Source organism: Andrena cerasifolii, chromosome 12 (assembly GCF_050908995.1).
Source record: "Andrena cerasifolii isolate SP2316 chromosome 12, iyAndCera1_principal, whole genome shotgun sequence".
NCBI classification, from domain to species: Eukaryota; Metazoa; Arthropoda; class Insecta; order Hymenoptera; family Andrenidae; genus Andrena; species Andrena cerasifolii.
Window position 1 is genome coordinate 1,500,474 of NC_135129.1, and position 18,320 is coordinate 1,518,793.

Consider the following 18,320-nt stretch of genomic DNA (forward strand, 5'->3'; position numbering starts at 1 on the left):
ACAAGGAAGAAGCGACGCCAAAAAGTACCATTCGTTCCTGCCGCGACAACGATGCTCTACAATCGCGTGACAACCCCTCCAACCCCGTAGCTGCCAGCTTGTCATTATGCAGTTAGCTTCTAATCCATCTTCTTTAATAGTCTGACTATGTAGGTACTTCTTCTGGGTTGAAAATGAACAGGAAAGAAAGAGAGAGAGAGAGAGAGAGAGAGAGAGAGAGAAATAGTAGCCTATTAACTGACTAATTTAACACTCTTCGTCTTCTTACATATAATTTTTGTACTTTGCAATTTGCACGCCTTAAGTACGTAATGATACCATACACTATGTAGCAATGAATTGTTGGAGTTGGAATGTACTGACAAGGAAAGATCCCGAACCCGGAAATTCAAAAAATTCTGAAACTTTGTGAATATGTTGGGAATTTCCTCCTGATTACAACCCAATTTTTGTTTGCTGCCCATATTCACTCTAAGGCGGTGCAATTGAGCCCTGAAAACCGGGTTATTTTCCGATTTTGTGTTATAACTCGTGAGCTGTAAAATAATTTTTTTCTACCAAATGATAGATCCAATTAAAAGAAGTAACTTTTGTCTTGAAACTTTTCTTCTATCTGTTACAGTTTGCGAGTTATAACACAAAATCGGAAAATAACCGAATTTTCAGGGGTTAATTTCACCCCCTTCGAGTAAATTTGGGCAGCAAACAAAAATGTGTTGTAATCAGGAGGACATTCCCTATATATTCACAAAGTTTCAGAATTTTTTGAATTTTCGGGTTCGGGATCTACCCTTGTGAGTTGATGCAGGAACAAGCTGTTATACTTTGGTCTACTCTGTCACACTATTGGTTAAAGGGCTTCTAAAAATTCATCGCAATGACCTAAGTAGTCGAGATTTATTCTAATTCTATACCAATTTAGTTCCAGGTCACTGATAACTCCTAATTCTTGATGTCCAGTTGCTAATTCTTAATTCTTGATTTTCAAATCTTAATGCCCAATATCGAATTCTTAATTCCTAGATTCCCAATCCCTAATTGCTAATCCTTAATTCCCAATTCCTAATATTCAATTCCTTGACTCACAATTCCTAGTCCCAAGTTTCTAATTTTCATTTTCTCATCTTTAATTCCTACTTCTCTATTCCAAATCCTTAGTTCTTTGATTCCAAATTCTTAGTCCCAAATTCCTAATTTTTCCTTAATGTTTATTTCCTAATTTCTTGAGTCTCAATTCCCAATTTCTAATCCTTCAGCCCCAATTCCCAATCTTCAATTCTTAATCACTAAAGGTAGGCTCTCACAACGCCTCGCCTCGGCGCGACTATGAGTCGCGGATTCTTCCTCGAGAATATTTTGAGGAAGAGAGGCGAGGTGAGCCGAGATGAGACGTAGTGAGAGTGGATGCAATGCCACCGCTTTCGGTGACCACTAAAAGAGGAAGGGAGAGGTTCTCTGAGCAACTGACTAAACACATGAACCGAGGCAAATTCAGATAACTTCAGGTACGGAAACCCGAGGTGACGCGAGCCTGGATGTGAGTGCGAAAAGAAGTTGCGCCGAGGCGAGGCGAGGCGAGGTGTAGTGAGCGCCTACCTTAATTCCTTCAGTCCTAATCTTCAATTCCTTCAGTCCTAATCTTCAATTTCTTCAGTCCTAATCTTCAATTCCGTCAATCCTAATCTTCAATTCTTTGAGTCCCAATCTTCAATTCCTTCAGTCCCAATCTTCAATTCCTTCAGTCCTAATCATCAATTCCTTCAGTCCCAATCTTCAATTCCTTCAGTCCTAATCTTCAATTCCTTCAGTCCTAATCTTCAATTCCTTCAGTCCTAATCTTCAATTTCTTCAGTCCTAATCTTCAATTCCGTCAATCCTAATCTTCAATTCTTTGAGTCCCAATCTTCAATTCCTTCAGTCCCAATCTTCAATTCCTTCAGTCCTAATCATCAATTCCTTCAGTCCCAATCTTCAATTCCTTCAGTCCTAATCTTCAATTCCTTCAGTCCCAATCTTCAATTTCTTCAGTCCCAATCCTCAATTCCTTCAGTCCCAATCTTCAATTCATTCAGTCCTAATCTTCAATTCCTTCAGTCCTAATCTTCAATTCCTTCAGTCCCAATCTTCAATTCATTCAGTCCCAATCTTCAATTCCTTCAGTCCCAATCTTCAATTCCTTCAGTCCTAATCTTCAATTCCTTGATTCCCAATTCTTAGTGGCAAATTCCTCATTTTTAACTCCAACTTCCCTATTCCTAATCCTTAATTCTTTGATTCCCAATTCTCAGTCCACAATTTCTAATTTTCAATCCCTAATCTTTAACTCCTAATCCCCAATTTCTACTTCCGTCAATCCCAATTCCCAATCTTCAATTCCTAATCTCTAATTCCATCAGTCCCAATTCCTGATCTTTAAATCCCAATTATTACCCCCAAATTCCCACTTTCTTTCGCTTCCTGCTCCACTTAAAATTTCATCCAGCACAACCTCATCTAATCTCCCGCTCCCCTGAGTCCTCCCCTCACGCAAAAACCCAAAAAATTCCAAACACAATTGCCAGCCCGAACGTCACTCCCCCGCGAGAGCTACAGAAGTTCCCGGTTAGCTCGGGGAACAAATCGATACTCGCAGAAATGCTACCGTTCCTAGGATCAACCACGAAGCGGAAGCATTCACGTTTGCAAAGCTCCGGCTGGTGTGCGCGCGAGTTCTTCGGCCGCCCCGGCTCCGTGCTCCTTTTTTCGGGGCATCGCGTGGTTTGCTTTGGCTCCCAGGAATATCGGCGACCCCGTTGTAGCCGCCCCAAAGGGAACGGGGTAGGCGGCAGGGCGGGGGGAACATCGGTTTTCCAACAGAAACGTGGACCTACTGAAACAGTTGGAGCATCTCCACAGAAAAATTCTCCTCGGGCGAAATGAAGCGTCCCGCTGCTCCAACGAGCAAGATAATGATCCCGGATCCCATTCAAGCGCGAAGAATTTTCAGAAATTCGCGCGGGCTCTACTCGCGCTGTAAAATCTGTTACCTCCAAGAACAATCTCGCGAGGGGCCTGTACAAAACGACAAGCAACGTCCCGCAGATTTTCCAATCGATTTTTCCCACCCCGGAGAAGTACTGTCTGGAATTTGCAGCTCGATAGGCACAGCTTCCGCTGCTCTATGGCTCCCTCGGCACCCCCGCTTCCGGTGCACGCGTTGTCCAACTTTCCAGCCGACGTTTCGCCCTTGTCGCCAGAAAGATTGGACACCTCGTTAGACCCGAAGCAAACCTCGACCAGGAAAAGGGATTCTCGAGGATTTCCGTGATCACCAGCAACCCGAAAGCTCCCGTTTCTCCCTTCTATTCCATGTTCCTATACAATACTCTACAGCTCTGTTTTCTTGTTTCGTTTTGTACCGGGAAGATAGCTGGGGAATTGTTTCCTTTCGAAGGCTGAATTTGCAGCAGAAATATTTGGGGGCTTCCCAAATCACTTTCTACTAAGTTTCCTATTCATTTGCGATGTGGGGGGGATCGATAATGACTGGGATTAATTCTTTAACTTAATTTAATGGCACTGGAAATATTTACTAATTTTTGTACCGTTCGTGCTAGGAAAATATTATTGCAAAAATGTGTAGCCTACTATCTCGACTCAAATAAGTTTAAGGGGTCACTTATGTTTAGCCGCGGCGAAAATGATTGGTTTTAGGATTTTTTTAGGGGTCCTATTAAAAAAATAATGGATTTATTAGTCCATAAAGTGCGCGAAAAAAATTATTCACAATAATTTTTGTATTAAATTATCTGTGACTTCTGAGGTTCTTTAGACCACGGCAGAAAAATGATCAGCATGTTTCCTTTAAATATCGATGGAAGTAAAAAATAAAATGATATTCTTGTAAAATAATGTTATGGGCTGACGAGCCATTTTTCGTTATAGTTAGTTTAATTCATTTTTTATGCACAAGTGCAGAGTAAAATTTGAAAGTTTTCAAGTGCCATGAATTCTTTTTTTTGTCAGCCCATAATGGCAACATTATTTTATAAGGATATCCAGTACTGTGCAAGAATAATAATGTACCACGAAATCAAAGGAACCGCTGCTGCAACGAAGGTTAATGAAATCGAACAGCGTTTGTGCATAATTTTTTAAGGAATGGATTACAAATAATTCGTTTGCCCGCGTATCCTCGTAAAACGAGTCTCCATGACCCAGAAAGCTGTGAGAGACTCGTTAAAAGGTTTCGAACTCGCGCGACTTTAATGTGGATTTTACCGCAGAATTTTCGAATGCTCCCCAGACGGACGTGCAATTAATGCCATCCGCGGAATCGCCTGTACAGCTATTGCTCGTCGCTGCTCCATGCGCCCGAGCATTTGCATAATGCAATAAGTGCGCCAGACGACGATTAAGGTACACAGGGAATTCCTAACGAGAGCAGCAAAGAGTAATTACCCATAGAACACCTCAAGAATCTTCAGATTAATCTCCCATACAAAACTGCGCAAATTTCAAACTAAAACATGAAACAGAAAAGGAAACGAAGAAGCCTGAAAAGTGCTCGAATGAACCCAACCTTTTCGACTATCACAAGATCAACTGTTCTATATATTATTTTAGGAAGGATCTTTCCACCAAGAAGCAAGGTACTTTTTGTACCATTTTTAGTGAGAATAGTAACTGTTTCTATTAAGGGTGGATAGATGACTAAAGTAAAGCCTGATTTTTAGAATTTTTTTCAAAGAACTTATTTATTCTAACTTATTGAAACTTTCCGGATGACTTGGTACATATTTAAAAAAGTAAAATAAAATTTTTCCATGATAAAAAATAGTCAATATACGTATGTAGATTCGTGGAAACTGTTCCCAAGGTATAAATTGGTCTGCAGCATAAATAAAAAAGTATTTGACCAATCGATTTCTCCCAGTGCATAGATGTAGAAAATTAAATTCTCCTTTAGGCGACTCTATCAGTTTAATTATATTAGTAAAGTAGATAATACATATTGCATAGTGAAGACGGAAGCTTTTCGTAAGAATCGCTATCTTTTAGATTCAAGTCCTATCATTTTTTTAATAAAGCACTTATTCTAATACTATTGCTCTAATAGGTTCACCCATAGCACAATCTTATTTAAAAAACAAAATTTTTGTGTATTTTTGTTTGAGGCAACTACAGTGGATAGTACCCTGCACGCCAATTTATACTTTTGACGCAGTTGCCGCTTTGAACTGCTTCCACGAATCGACATAAATATATTGACTATTTTTATTATGGAAATTTTTGTTTATTTTTTCAAATATATAGCAGATCATCCTGAAAGTTTCAACAAGTTAGAATAAATAAGTCCTTTGAAAAAAAATCCCAAAGTCAGGCTTTATTTTACTCTCTAGAGAGCGTTGTTTTGTTTGGCATTCAACCGATTTTGTGATTAGTTGTAAAAGCAATTTAAAGTTTGTTGGTCGACGGGAATGGACGCGAGGTGCGAAATATGTATTTATATTTCATAATAATAAGAATTAGTGATAATTTCAGTATAAATCAGGTAAGTATATGATAAAAAAAAATGCGCAGTGTAGGGCTAAATTTGGTAGCAGTGTTTGCGAGGTAACGCGAGATGACGGTATTCTGGCAAGCAGAGCCACCGAGGCTCTGCAACGCGGAAAAACTCGGTCGACGGCTGTGAACGTAGAATTTCGAGAAATAAAGTGCTGGCGATACGAGACGAAAAGCATTCCAGATTCCAGAGTGAATTTCTGCGGGTCGCATGGCCGTCTCTCGTGGGAATTCGCATTTAATCCGCGGGAGAGGAAAGTGCACCAAGAATGCACATGCATCTAGGCCCGATGAAAAGGAGGGGGGGCACTAATTCGGAAGTTCCTTCGTGCCTCGACCTCAAAGGGACGTGGGCGTTCTGACGGCGATTAAAGGTCTACTCACACATGCGCCGCTGTTCGCGAGTATTATGATACCTGGTGTGTTTGCAGAAAATGTGAAATTCGGTACAGATTGAAGCTGCAGATCAATTTTTTAATTGTTCCGCTCACAGGGCCCGGGAGGTCTTCCACCGCTCTGGGCAAAAATGATTTTCGTCGCCTTTTTTTGTGTTTAATTAAATGCGCCGTTTGTTTTTGAAAGTGGCATAAGTCCATTTTTTTGGAAAAAATACTTCACTATCCTAAGTGTAAAAGAGAAATAAGATTGAAATATGAATAAGTTTGATATTATTAGTTATCTTAACGAAGTAATTTACTTTTCATACTAATTTATTAATTCATTATAATATAACTGAAATTATTTCTTAATAAACTCCATTATTCGTTTACTTGTAAGTAATGAGAACATGTATGTCTTCACATTAATTATTTTTTACATTAAAAAATACATTTCACAAAAGCCAACTTCGATTACAATATAAAATTAAAATTGCTATTGGTTATATTTTTCATAATATGTTATTATTGAAAGTGGTATAAGTACATTTGTAGCTAATAAATCGTTTATTTTCTTTAACATTTTTATTGATTATTATTGCTTAATAAAAATTTAACAAGTTTATAGTTTTGAAAACATTACCCGAATTGATTAACGTATGCGAATATTTTTAAGTTGATTCAAACGCAACCACTTAAATATCTCAATGTACGAATAAATGGACTTATACCACTTTCAAAAACAACGGCTCAAATAATTACAGTGGCTGGCCAAATTATTATACTCGAACAAAAAGGTTTGAGATTTTGTAAGTTTAAGCAATGGAATGACTATATCTCTGCGAAAAATGGTCGCAAAAAATATTTAAAAAACGCATTTTAACGATTGAAGTTTCTAGTTTTTGAATCAAGGACTCCATTTCTTCATCCATCATGACACGCTGTTTTATCAAGATGAAGCGCAGGAAACGAAATTTCAAAAACGTTTGCCTAGTTTGAACGTATGCACGGGCCAAAAAAAAATTTCCCCGCTAAATCCAATAAGGAGCTCTTATAGAGCAAACATTTCTCTTTAATTTCGTTTTTTTTTTTGGTTTTGTTGTATGATTTTTATTGACCGAGTTATTCGCGATCTAAGCAAAAAGGTACTTTTCACTTTAAACACTTATAACTAGCGAACTCATGATCGTAGACAAATTTTCCTGAGTGTTTTGGAAAGCTAAGAATGTCTCCTTTCAGAACCTTTACTTGCCAATTAAAGATTTTTTTTAATCGTATTAAATCCATTTTTAAATGATCCCAAAAATGGACGAAAATGATTTGAGTATAATAATTTGGCCACCCTCTGTATTTTAAAATATAATTTTTGCCATTGAGGTCTGACAGTGACAACTTTTTGTAGATATTTTTAGAATAAAAACCCTTAATAAAGATCTTTAAAATAGGTACGCACCTCCCTAATATAATAGTATTATTTAACTATCTATATAGGTGATTCAAAAACAATTTATAAGTTTGATATTAAATTCAAACATGTATTATCTACTTTTTTACCGCAGTTTCAAAAAGTTTCACTCTTTTATTGTTTTTTTTAGTGGTTCCAAACATAGCGACATCTATAATAAAGAAAATAAACCTTAGTTTTTCCATTTTGGATGAGTTTAACAGTCCTCACACCATCGCCAGGAGGAAAAAAATTTTTTTAAAGAAGCTTGGGCCAGTGACTATTGGGACCTGACTTGGGGGCGGGGCCTAACCAAGATGGCGCCGGTAAGGTTACAACTTGCACGTGTTGCATATGTGGTGATGTGAGGCTTTTTTATGAAATATGTTAATTTCTAGGCAGAGTATTTGTGTTTGGGCAGGTGCAAATCCTGCCTAAAGAAATTTCATAGAAGGCGAACGGGTGTTACAAGCAGGGCACATAATTAAATATGGAAAGAATGAGGATGGTAGTAGGTACATAGTCAGGTCGTCAGTTTTTCAGCACTTTGCTTACAAACTTCAGAACTGAAAGGAAAACCACACGACATTACTGTAGAAGTGTCCAGACATGCTCTGTTGTTTCCATTCGTTCGTGTAAAGCAGGCTTAGGGGAGAAATGTAAGCACATAATGGCCACTTCGTTGCACTGTTACCGGTTAGTTCATAACCTCAAACTAGCAGTGATACCGAGCACACTTTCATAGTTGAAGTAACTTCTCATATTTTTAATGCAAGTTTCCATGCTTTTAAGTGGTCCATTTTCTCTAAATCCTGGCTTTGGAAAACAATGAAGCTGCAGATTCGAATTTTTATTTGCTCTACTCTGACATCCTCTCACTGCACACTTAATTCTGTTTTTGGATTTAGAACGTGGAGAAAAAGTTCCAACCTCCATATCAATAAACAATATAAATAAGTAGGAAACTTTAACTCTATGTGAACGTAAACAAAATTAGAACAGACTTAAAAAAAATAAAAATGCACTAAACAGTAAAAAATAATTTGTTTCCTTATTTAATCTACGACTCGCAATTATTTTAAGTCGCCGCCAGATTTACACAGTGTAAATGATGAGACGCCGACAGAAAACATGAGAGTCGTAGACTAAATAAGGGAAAAAATTATTTTTTACTTTTTAGTGCAGTTTTATTTCTTTGAAGTTGGTTTTAATTTTTTTAAAAAATTTATTTATACATGCGCGTACGTAATAAAATAATAATGATTAGGTGACAATAGTCTTTCTTAACCAGAACTGACAAAATATTGGACTAATATTAGTGCAATACGGGATGGGACCATCGCCCTCTTTCGAATAAAAAAGATCATCAAAATCGGTCCATATGCTGAGGAGTTATGCGTGGACAAACATAAAAATAAAAAAAAAAATACATGCGGGTCGAATCTATAACCTCCTCCTTTTTGAAGTCGGTTAAAAAGCGACACACTTCAATGCAACAGCACAAGATTGACCGGGGACTGATGTACTCTACGAGCGCTTCTATTTTTCACCACCAGGTGTCATGGTGACGGATGTCAGATCCCAATATCTATGTATATATGTGATAGAAAAGCTCAAAAAAATTCTGAGTATAATTTCAAACATACCTTAATATGCAGGAAAAACGCCAGACAGTATAAACTTATAGTTTTTGTTAAATAAATTCCCGAAGATGGCGTTGAAAAACGGGCAGTTACGCTAAAGTATCCCTTTAATCCTCTCAACAGTAGATAGAAAGGTTGAATTTACGATTGGATAAAAGCAGTCGATGAAGCGTTAAGATCTATACCACTTTAATACAATTTTCCCTCGTTAGGGGCGGGTTCGAAGCTAATTTTTAAATTCTCGATACTCGAATCCGATAGCTCGCGAGGCTTCGAAACTCCTGAAACTCGAAAGCCAAAGTGCTGATCTTGTTTTGTAAGTGGAATACCTTGCTTTAAGAACTGAGAACGATTCGAGAAATTCCTCCCTAATTTTAACCCTTAACTGGTGAGTTGGAGATCCGATATGCCCCAATTTTTATTCCCAGCACAATTTCAACATTCCCTTCAGAAACAAAGCATTGAAATCTTTTCAGTGCGACTATTCATACAAGTGATACGAATAAGATCTTGTGTGTGAAGAATATAAAGCTACAATTATTTGTTTTATATTCTCATGTGAGAAACTCACCTCACCAGTTATGATTTAACTGTTAAATCATCTTTGGATAGAGAATCACCCATTTTCCACCTGTACCATGAATTACCCTGCATTCTGTTTAGTTTCTAGCTACCTCTGTTCCCCAGAAGTCGCGAATTCCTAGCATCCTGAATGGACAGAGTTCGCGTAACAGGAAAGCCAAGGAAAGAGCGTCAGAGAGTCTCCAGGAGGCATTGTTGGAAAAGAATTGCCTCGGTGGCACACGTGTGGCCTGGTAGACGCACACGTGGCCAGCCCATGACCATCCGCGAGGATGCAACGCAGTGGAGGGCAAAAAACGAAAAACGGGCCCTTGTGACGCGTCAAGGATGCAAAGCAGGATGCACCCACGGTGTAATTGCATTGGACGCCTCGGTTGGGCAGTTTGTGGCCAGTGGAGGCTCACTAATTCAACTCTAAACCACAAAGGACCCTTTTGCGCGAGACACATTCGCAGTCCCGTCGCACCTTCTTTAAGTCAATCCCGTTTCTACTAAAATATCAATTACATCTTGAACCGAGTATATAACTTGTTGTTTAAGGCGCGCTTAATTGCGATAAAAATGTTGTTGGAATGTGTACAACGATGGACTGTTCCCGGAGTTGAAGTGTCAGGGACTTTGGGGACCCGGTGACTTGTGAGTTTTCCTTTCAGTCGCTACAGGAGACCCAAAAGAGGGGAAAACGGACTTCTCGACCCCTGCGCATCTCAGTCCGAGAGAACCCTCCAAACGGTTAACTTGCATCGCGCTAAAGACTATTCTTTCCTTTACTTTTAGTTTAAGTATTACGCAGTTCTTATTATTATTATACTGACGATCGACTGTGTAACTTTTATTTTCTTAAATAAATAAACATTATATTCTAACAAATGTACGTTGGAAATAATTGTTTAGATGCTTTCCAGAAAATATAAGCTTGCAAAAAGTAGTTTTGACCAGTGGGGTTGTGGAGCGAGAGGAGTACTTTTACGAGGAGCTCAGAGAAAGAAGTATTAATTTTTAGTAATTAATCTGAAAAATCTCTGATGATTATATTCTTCAGCTAACCGTGCCCGGATCGCTAGAGATTTGGAGCAGATTATTTTTCAGATGCATAGGTTCATCGCATTCACACCCTGTATGTATCCACTACTATGTATATCGAATTCGTTCAGGGCCAAATAACGCTGCAGCCGATTCTTAAGTTTCCCCAATAAACGAACGCTCTTTCTATCGCGTGCCCGGCAACTCGTTAATTAACGAGGCGTCGCTCGATCGAAAAGTTTCGATTTTAATGAGTCCCGCATACCGTGGAATCCTCCTAACACCCATATCACCGTAGTTTTCTTTTTGCGTGTCGAAAATAAATGCATGATTCATGTGCTCGGAGAATTTAAAAGAAGAAAACAAAAAGTAAGAAAGAAAAACGGAACTCGGCATAATCAAGCGCTATTGGAAAGAGCTACTACGAGAAACTTAATTTACGAGCCTATCAAGATACACGGTGAATTGGATACTAGACTAAACAGGGACGTGCTTTCGAGGTATTTTAATTGGGAAAAGTATTTCCCAGCGAGGGACTTTCTTGAACGCTTAAGGTGCCCCCGAATTAAAGGAGGAACAAATTAGGAAAAAGTGGCGCGAGAAAAGAGACGCGTATGGGAAAGAGACGCCCGGTGGCCCTTTATCCTCCAGACGCTAATAGACTCTCGAATCGCTTAATAAAAAATGCATCCTGGCTATTTTCTGCTTACGTGAATAGTCTACATGTTCCACGTTCCCTGTACAATCGTCTTCTAAATATATTTCAATGTTACGGCGGAGTTTGTCGAGTCAATTGGCGTTTAAAAAAAGGCACAGCAAAACGTTTATACAACATCGTGTCGGATGGTCCTTGCATATAGGATCAATGTTTTCAGAGGATGTACGCTCCCCTTGAATGGAATGTACACGGGCATGCAAAGAGGACTGCTTAAACTTCCGCTAGAATATACAGAATATTACAGACATTTCTTTTTACCTTTATGTCGCCCTATCCACGATTCCGTTTTCACGTGATAACGTTGGCACAGCGCGAGATCGATGAAACCCGTATACTACACACGCACAAACGCACCGGGGACAACTACGAACCCGACGAAACAAGCACGTCGGTGTGAGGACACGCAAGAGCCACGAGATTTTGTTTCCCTATTTTCACGAGGGAAAACGAAGCACCGAAAACTCGCAAAGGTTCGATAAGACAACGCCCTTTTCCCCGACGAGAAGAGGTTAACAAACTCCAGCCAGCATGAACGTCGTCGGTTTTTAGTTATGCTCTATATCCTGCACGTCCTTGATCCCCTAACCCGTAAACATACTAAACTGACAAAAAAGCGAGTATGTTTTAATAATCCTGGCGCGCCATCTTCTAGCGCGGCTAATTCAAACGGGCGTGATTGGTCTAAGGAGCATTAAGGCCGGTCTTTAACTTAACCTTCGCGAATGCCGGCTGATTTTTATGGAAATTAATAATACAGATTTTGTAACGCTAAGACGTAGATAATTGAACGATCGTAACTAGAAGTTCTGAGATGTAGGGATGATGGGACATAGCTATTAATTTGGATACACAGATTTACTGAATCGTGTTGCTTATAGAGAGCGAGAGAATTAACGGGTGGATAATGGTGGAGGCGTGTAACCGTTAGATCACGTCTGAATTCACGATCAAAACCTACGAAGGATAATTAATATTCCGCTGAGTAACCTTCGCAGCGTCCAACGAGAAGCGTAGCTAGCAGGCGAACTTCGCGCTCGTGCATTCAAAAGCAGAAAAAAAAATGCGACCCAACGGTCTAATTTCCTCCTTTCAATGAAGTTAACGTTAATTCCGCGAGAACGAGAGGTAGACTCGAGCATTATGCACAAAGAGGCTATTCAATGCGACACTAAATTATCGGCAACGGTTGATTCGAATTCTTTCACCCCACCCCCATAACCACTGATTAAACGAAACCGTGATAGGATTGCGAACGTTCATTCCAGGCACATTTTGTATCGTTCATTTAACAAATTCTAACTAATTCTGAATGAAATGCTACGACTTTATTTCTGGCTGGTTGAAAGTCATTGATGTAATTTGCTTGATAACAGAAAGTTGTAGTCATCCATTAAAGGAATATTAGATACGCGCTAGTATAACTACAATAATAAATTCGTTGAATTAGATGTTATAATTCGAATAGCTTGTAGGATGTGGGCGATTGGGAACAGTTCGAAACTATTAGAAACTTATCGCAGGGGAACCGTTTAAGGGTGAATTGGCTGATGGGAATCGATGGACCGACAGACAAGGAACCCTATTAAATCCTCGGAAAGTAGTCTAGGGGGAATGAAATCGGCGTTCTAGCCTGTCGCCGAAAAGACGATCGAAGGATGTATGCATTTTAACCTCCAATATCGAGAACTTACTCCATGGGCCACGTAAAAGGTCTCGTCCACTGGGTGACGAAAATCCTGCAAGGATACGCGCCAAATCTTTTCTAGGTCATTCCACGGGGACAGGACACGCACGGTTCCACAGCTGATTTTACTCTTTACGAAGCGAGAAAGTGCAGGATATTCGTGGTACGCGGTCCGAAACGATGGACACGGAGGAGTTTATTCAATGAATTAAAACGTGTACTTACCACAACGAACCACTGATAATTCACCGCGGAACTGCACGCGAACTCGTCACAGAAATCACAGCACTGACACTACGCCAAAACAGCCCCTGTGAACGACTGACTTTTATCGAACTGGCCGCGACGAACTGCAGCTCGCGCTCCCATATTGCCATCTCCCAGCGAGTCCCGCAACTACTCCCCGTCCATCGAACAGGGATGCTTGTATCCCCTCCACGTTGCTTGCCGCGCGTGCCCGCAGCGTTCCGCCGCCGACCAATCATCTTCGACGGAGAACGTAAAAGAAATGAGCGGCGAACAGGCAGATATTTGAATGATACAAACAGGCTCATACGTACTCTGACGAAATCGAATGCTTTCAATTATGTTTTCCTCCTTTTATCGGAAGCTCGTTTATTCGTTCTGTAGGAATGTTGCGGATAACCTTAAAGTATGATCGTAGAAGGAACAGGTGCCGATTAATGCGACGTCACGCACTTCCCTTTTGAGTATTCGCTTTGAGATTTCCGAGCTACTTAGCAATGACCAATCACATCCGTAGGCTATGCTCTCGTGCTCGTTGTACTCGCCAATGAGGGACGGCGATTCGGTGTTCTCGCAGTCGATTATTCTAAACCCGCCATACATGCAAGCGGCAAGCAAGTACTTGCGCGCGAAAGGGTCCCATTTTAAACGCCAAATACCGCCGCCGAGGTCGAGTTCCGAAACGGGCCGTTTAAAGTGTCGTGTGTCCCATAATCTTAGCGTCTCGTCGTAGCTGCAAAATTATAGGTAAGTTGTCGATCGCCATGATTCTGTTATCAAACTGCTTTGTTGTTTCGATACGGCACCTTCCAGATGATAGTAAAAATTCTTTCGCCGCATTACTGTGGACACTTGTAACACCAGCACCGTGGGCTTTGCTTACGCCAGTGGAATTGGCCCCTACTCTCGTATCGAAACGATAAAATTTACAATCATCGCCGCCTTAAATGCAATTAATCTTATGAGATGTTTAGTATTGTTTAAATAGTATCTTTGAGATAAGCTTCTCCTACCAGTATATATCACATTCGTGTCCCAGTAATCAAATGCTGCGATCCAAGCTTCGAATTCGTGGGCAGGCCATGAATCGATTTTGCTAAGTTCGCTTTCGTTTATCTCGAGCAATGATACGAAACCTTTTGAGTCACTGACTACGATTTTAGGATTCGATTCATTATCGTGCGTCCATTTTCCGGTACACCAGTCCAAAGATAACGCAAGAGTTTCGCCTCCGTCAGTAATTCTCTTTTCGATTAGTAATTCTAAACTCTCCTTTTGGTCGTTGCTTTTTAATTCGTATATTTGCAAGTAGCCTAAAGAATTCACTACGCCCAGTAGAATTTTATCTTGATACTTAACATGTGCCCACTTCGTGTCTAACACTGCAGGCACTTCTAACTTCTGTAATAGCATTAGATGTCCGTTGTCCGCGACTCGAAACATATAGATCCTTCCTAATCGTTTCGAGGACGTGGATCTATCCAATGTTTCTTCATCTTCTTTTCTCAACTGGTACGTTCCACACACGAATATATCTTGGAAAGCATTGGCTGGGCACCATTCCACAGAATCGGCAGAATATTCGGTGTCGAAGCTATCCAGAGTCTTGAACATGGTTGATTTGTCCATCTGCAACACACAACCCTTCGGTTGATGAATATAGATTTCTCACACTGTTATCAAGCTTGGAAATCTTATTGATGGTTATGATTAGTTTAAACAGAGATATGAGATTCACGCGCACACACAGCTTTATTTGTACTATAAATATTACAATTATATAAATACGGCATACAATATTTAAATTATTACATGTTCACAATTATTCACTCGAATACAAACATACGCAATTGTACACAGTTATTTCTAATCGTACATTATTATTATTATTAAGAAACAGACTTTCTTTAAAAGCATTTGGTACATAGTGACTTTTCTAAATAATAGTAAGAGTTTAGTTTATACGTGTAAAACATGGCGTTCGTAAATTCTATGTCTTGGATGAAAGCCATGGACCTAACTGTTACGCTTCAGGAGGAATTGATTCGTTAGCTTTCTCTTAAAAGTAGTAAATTCTCGCAATTCTGAGCAAACGTTCATTTCGGTATCATAGGAACTTCATTTGTTTTAAATTCTCACATATCGAATATGCTTATACGTGTAGCTTAAGTACAGTATAATATCTCCATATCTCTTTTACTACGAATATATATTTTGTACTATTAATGGTCCAGTAAGGAAAGTTTACTTCTTCTTAATAGCTAGTAAATATATTGTACTTCTGGAGGATTCCTACATATTTGTACTTGTGTTCAAGTCCGATAGAACGCATCGTCCGATAGACTTCATACTTGTCATTCGCATAAAATCAATCATACTTTAAAGCGTTAATAAATTATGACGTTTAATGGCTAGTACCATTGTACTCTTTGGCAGTAAAAATACGCAGACTATTATAAAAAAATACGCGATGATGCATGAGTCTTTAATGAGTGTATAAAAATATAAAGATGTCCTGGATTTAGAAACATCTTTTTATAAATTATGTTAGGTTTTCGCTTAACGACCATTATTCTTCTGCTAAATCTCTTGCGCGACAATGTTTCAAGGTGATAAATGTCTGAGGTAGTTAAATCGTCATTCCGATCCTTGCATATAGCATACAAGTGCAATTTCATTCTTAGCAAAAATATCTTGTACTTTCATCGTTATTTATAGTTAAATACTTGTTGAATGCTTGGTCAGTTAATGATTGTTGATATCTATAAAACTATTTGAGACGAGTGCGTTACTGGCGAGCACTCTTCTCAGTCTCTACTAGACACTCTCTAACTAATATACGTGCATGTACAATGCCGCGTTTAATTTTCTCCGCAGCAGTCCGACTGCCAGCATAAGTGGGTCGCACCTCGTGACCAAGCTCTTCTATGACATTAAGTAGCTGTATATATTTCGATTGGCCAGGTATGGTAGGAACGGTTTGTTGATGGGCTCGTGGATTCGGTACATTCAGTAAAGGCTCTGTGACTTTCGATGAAACTTCTACATTCCCTCGTTCTTCTTCCATCTTCTAAATTTCTTTTTAAATATATACCCTAACAAATAATTTATGAAGGCATCTAAATTATAAGGATTTAAAATTCACAGTAGAACTCTTACAATTCGACTAGCATATCAGTTTCACTTGTACAAATGAATTGATGTATTATATATTTATATGAAGACACGAGGAAACAGAATCCTTTAAGACTCGTGCGTTTGATCTATTTTTCGATAATCTTTGTGAAACAGATGAACGGAAACAAAAATATAACCTTAAATGATAGTATGTAATTTTATTTCGTATATTGCAAATCTTACCTTCAATGAGACGTCAGTGAATCGAGAATGTACGTTTCACACTATTAATAAATAAATATAAAAAAAATTAAGTGTAATATACTCGAAGTTAATTCATAACTTAGCCTTCTACCTTCCACTGCTCCCAAATGCTTACCCCCACCATGACCTACCATCGACCCCCACTTTTCAGAGATATTTGTAATCGTGGGACGTGGGTAGGGATGAACTAAAGTCTCGTTCACATTAGACCAGTTACTTGACTCAAGTCGCTTGAATTTAACAGCGAATTCGGTAACTCGCACTGACTCTGCATTGGTGCCAAAAAATGACTGGATTGGTCGATTCTTATAGAGCAAGGTTGACTAACTGGTAGCTCGCGAAAAGTAAGCAAAGTTGAAAGACTCTATACTTCGCTTGAAACTTGAAAGAAACTTGAAAGGATATTTCAAATCAAGTGAATAACAGGTTCACACTGGTAAAGTACCTACTCTCTATACCTACCAGACTCTGAGGATCGCAGTCGAAAAGAGAAGGAAAGAAGGAGAAATCCACTGATTTTATTTATTTCTAAAAGACATAGATATTATGTACAGAATTTTTATACTGGATTTTTAAATATTTACACATTTTTTACAATTAATTCTTAAACACTGTATTGATATTTTACAATTGATCTGTACAAAAAAATTATAAGATTTTTACTAATTTATTTTTATATATAATTCTTTTGATTTTTGTAAAAGACTAATTATTTACTTGGGCTGTACTTCCGAAAGGGACCGGTGGCCGATCGAGATGAAACTTGGTGGGTATTACGAGGGGTGTGGAAAGACCCCAAATATACAATTTTAGCTTCGGCAATTAATGCGTTCAAAAGATACAGGAGTAATTGTGCACAAAATGGTACATCTTACTGATTTTTTTAATCACTTTACCACGGTCCCCCCTTTTAACAATATTTCTGTTGACTTATATCGACACAACGCATTCCACTTTCCAACTTGTCCCGGGTATTATTATTGGTTGGGGCTAGACTATCGCGGAGGGCACGCGCCCGCTCGCGGGCGCGTAAAGCATGGTGGCGACCCGATACGAGTTTGGCGATGCTAAAAATGAGAGTGTGGTTACAAAATTTAAAAAATAGAAAATGGCAGGACGGTAGGGTTCCCGGGTAGGGGGGCCTGTACCAACGTCCAAACAAAATTTTAAAAAAAAAAATTAACAATAATTTTTTATTAATATTTCGGAAACTAATAAATACCCGAAGCTACAATTTTAGATTTAGGGTCCACACCCCTCCTCCAACCCTCATTTCGATCGGTCACCGATCCCTTTCGGAATAACATCTTTTACTTGAATACTTGTGTTATTTTTCAAATGAATTTATTAGGTCTGACAGACATGAACCTTTGATCTCAGAGGCGAATAATAATGTGTAAGAAATAAATAATAATAAAATAGAAGCTATTTTAGAGATTCAAATCGGATTCAATGTTAAATCTGTCAAGAATTTTCCAAAATCAACCAGAAGAAAAATGCTGTACGGAATTTTTAAAAACACTTAAAGTAGATACTGAATCAATTTGTAAAGAGACTTTCAAAAATAAAATGTCATGGAAAAAGGACAGACAGTTTCGTGTGACAGGCTGAAGATATTATGTTCTATTCCAGATATATAAAAAATAAGGCACCAAATTGGGAGCAAAAATTACAGCAG

The 18,320-nt window shown here is 38.9% G+C and overlaps 2 protein-coding genes across 6 annotated transcripts in view; both read right to left on the minus strand.

Annotated features, from left to right (window-relative positions):
• LOC143375482 (uncharacterized) overlaps window positions 1-13,380 on the minus strand; it is a 57,105-nt gene extending 43,725 nt beyond the window's left edge. For 2 of the 3 annotated variants that reach the window (XM_076824640.1, XM_076824638.1), the window contains exon 1: window positions 13,241-13,380. The gene's annotated coding sequence lies outside the window, so the exon portion shown is untranslated. Of the gene's footprint in view, window positions 1-11,589; window positions 11,891-13,240 lie in introns of those variants that run through there. The other variant, XM_076824639.1, reaches the window with a different exon arrangement.
• Window positions 13,374-16,787, minus strand: LOC143375501 (diphthine methyltransferase). 3 transcript variants are annotated; one of them, XR_013086911.1, is made up of 5 exons: window positions 16,622-16,786; window positions 14,275-14,890; window positions 14,068-14,203; window positions 13,576-13,994; window positions 13,374-13,500 (listed from the first exon to the last, which is right to left on the minus strand). XR_013086911.1 is itself a non-coding variant. In XM_076824693.1 (4 exons), exons 2-4 carry the CDS (start codon window positions 14,888-14,890, stop codon window positions 13,631-13,633), a joined length of 1,116 nt encoding a protein of 371 aa, XP_076680808.1. In that variant the 5' UTR covers window positions 14,891-14,905; window positions 16,622-16,787; the 3' UTR covers window positions 13,482-13,630. The 3 variants fall into 3 exon arrangements, 2 of the variants coding, with proteins under 2 accessions (XP_076680808.1, XP_076680807.1); XM_076824693.1 differs by having other exon boundaries at window positions 13,482-13,994; window positions 14,275-14,905; window positions 16,622-16,787; XM_076824692.1 differs by having other exon boundaries at window positions 13,482-13,994.
• Between the last annotated feature and the right edge of the window lie 1,533 nt (window positions 16,788-18,320).

Excerpts from the sequence above, each read along its gene's own strand:
- LOC143375501 (XM_076824693.1), bottom strand. The coding sequence starts at position 14,890 with ATGGACAAATCAACCATGTTCAAGACTCTGGATAGCTTCGACACCGAA. Across the intron at positions 14,204-14,274 it reads CACGAATGTGATATATACTG|GCGGCGATGATTGTAAATTT; the intron begins GTAGGAGAAGCT and ends ATTGCATTTAAG. Across the intron at positions 13,995-14,067 it reads TTTTTACTATCATCTGGAAG|CTACGACGAGACGCTAAGAT; the intron begins GTGCCGTATCGA and ends ATAATTTTGCAG.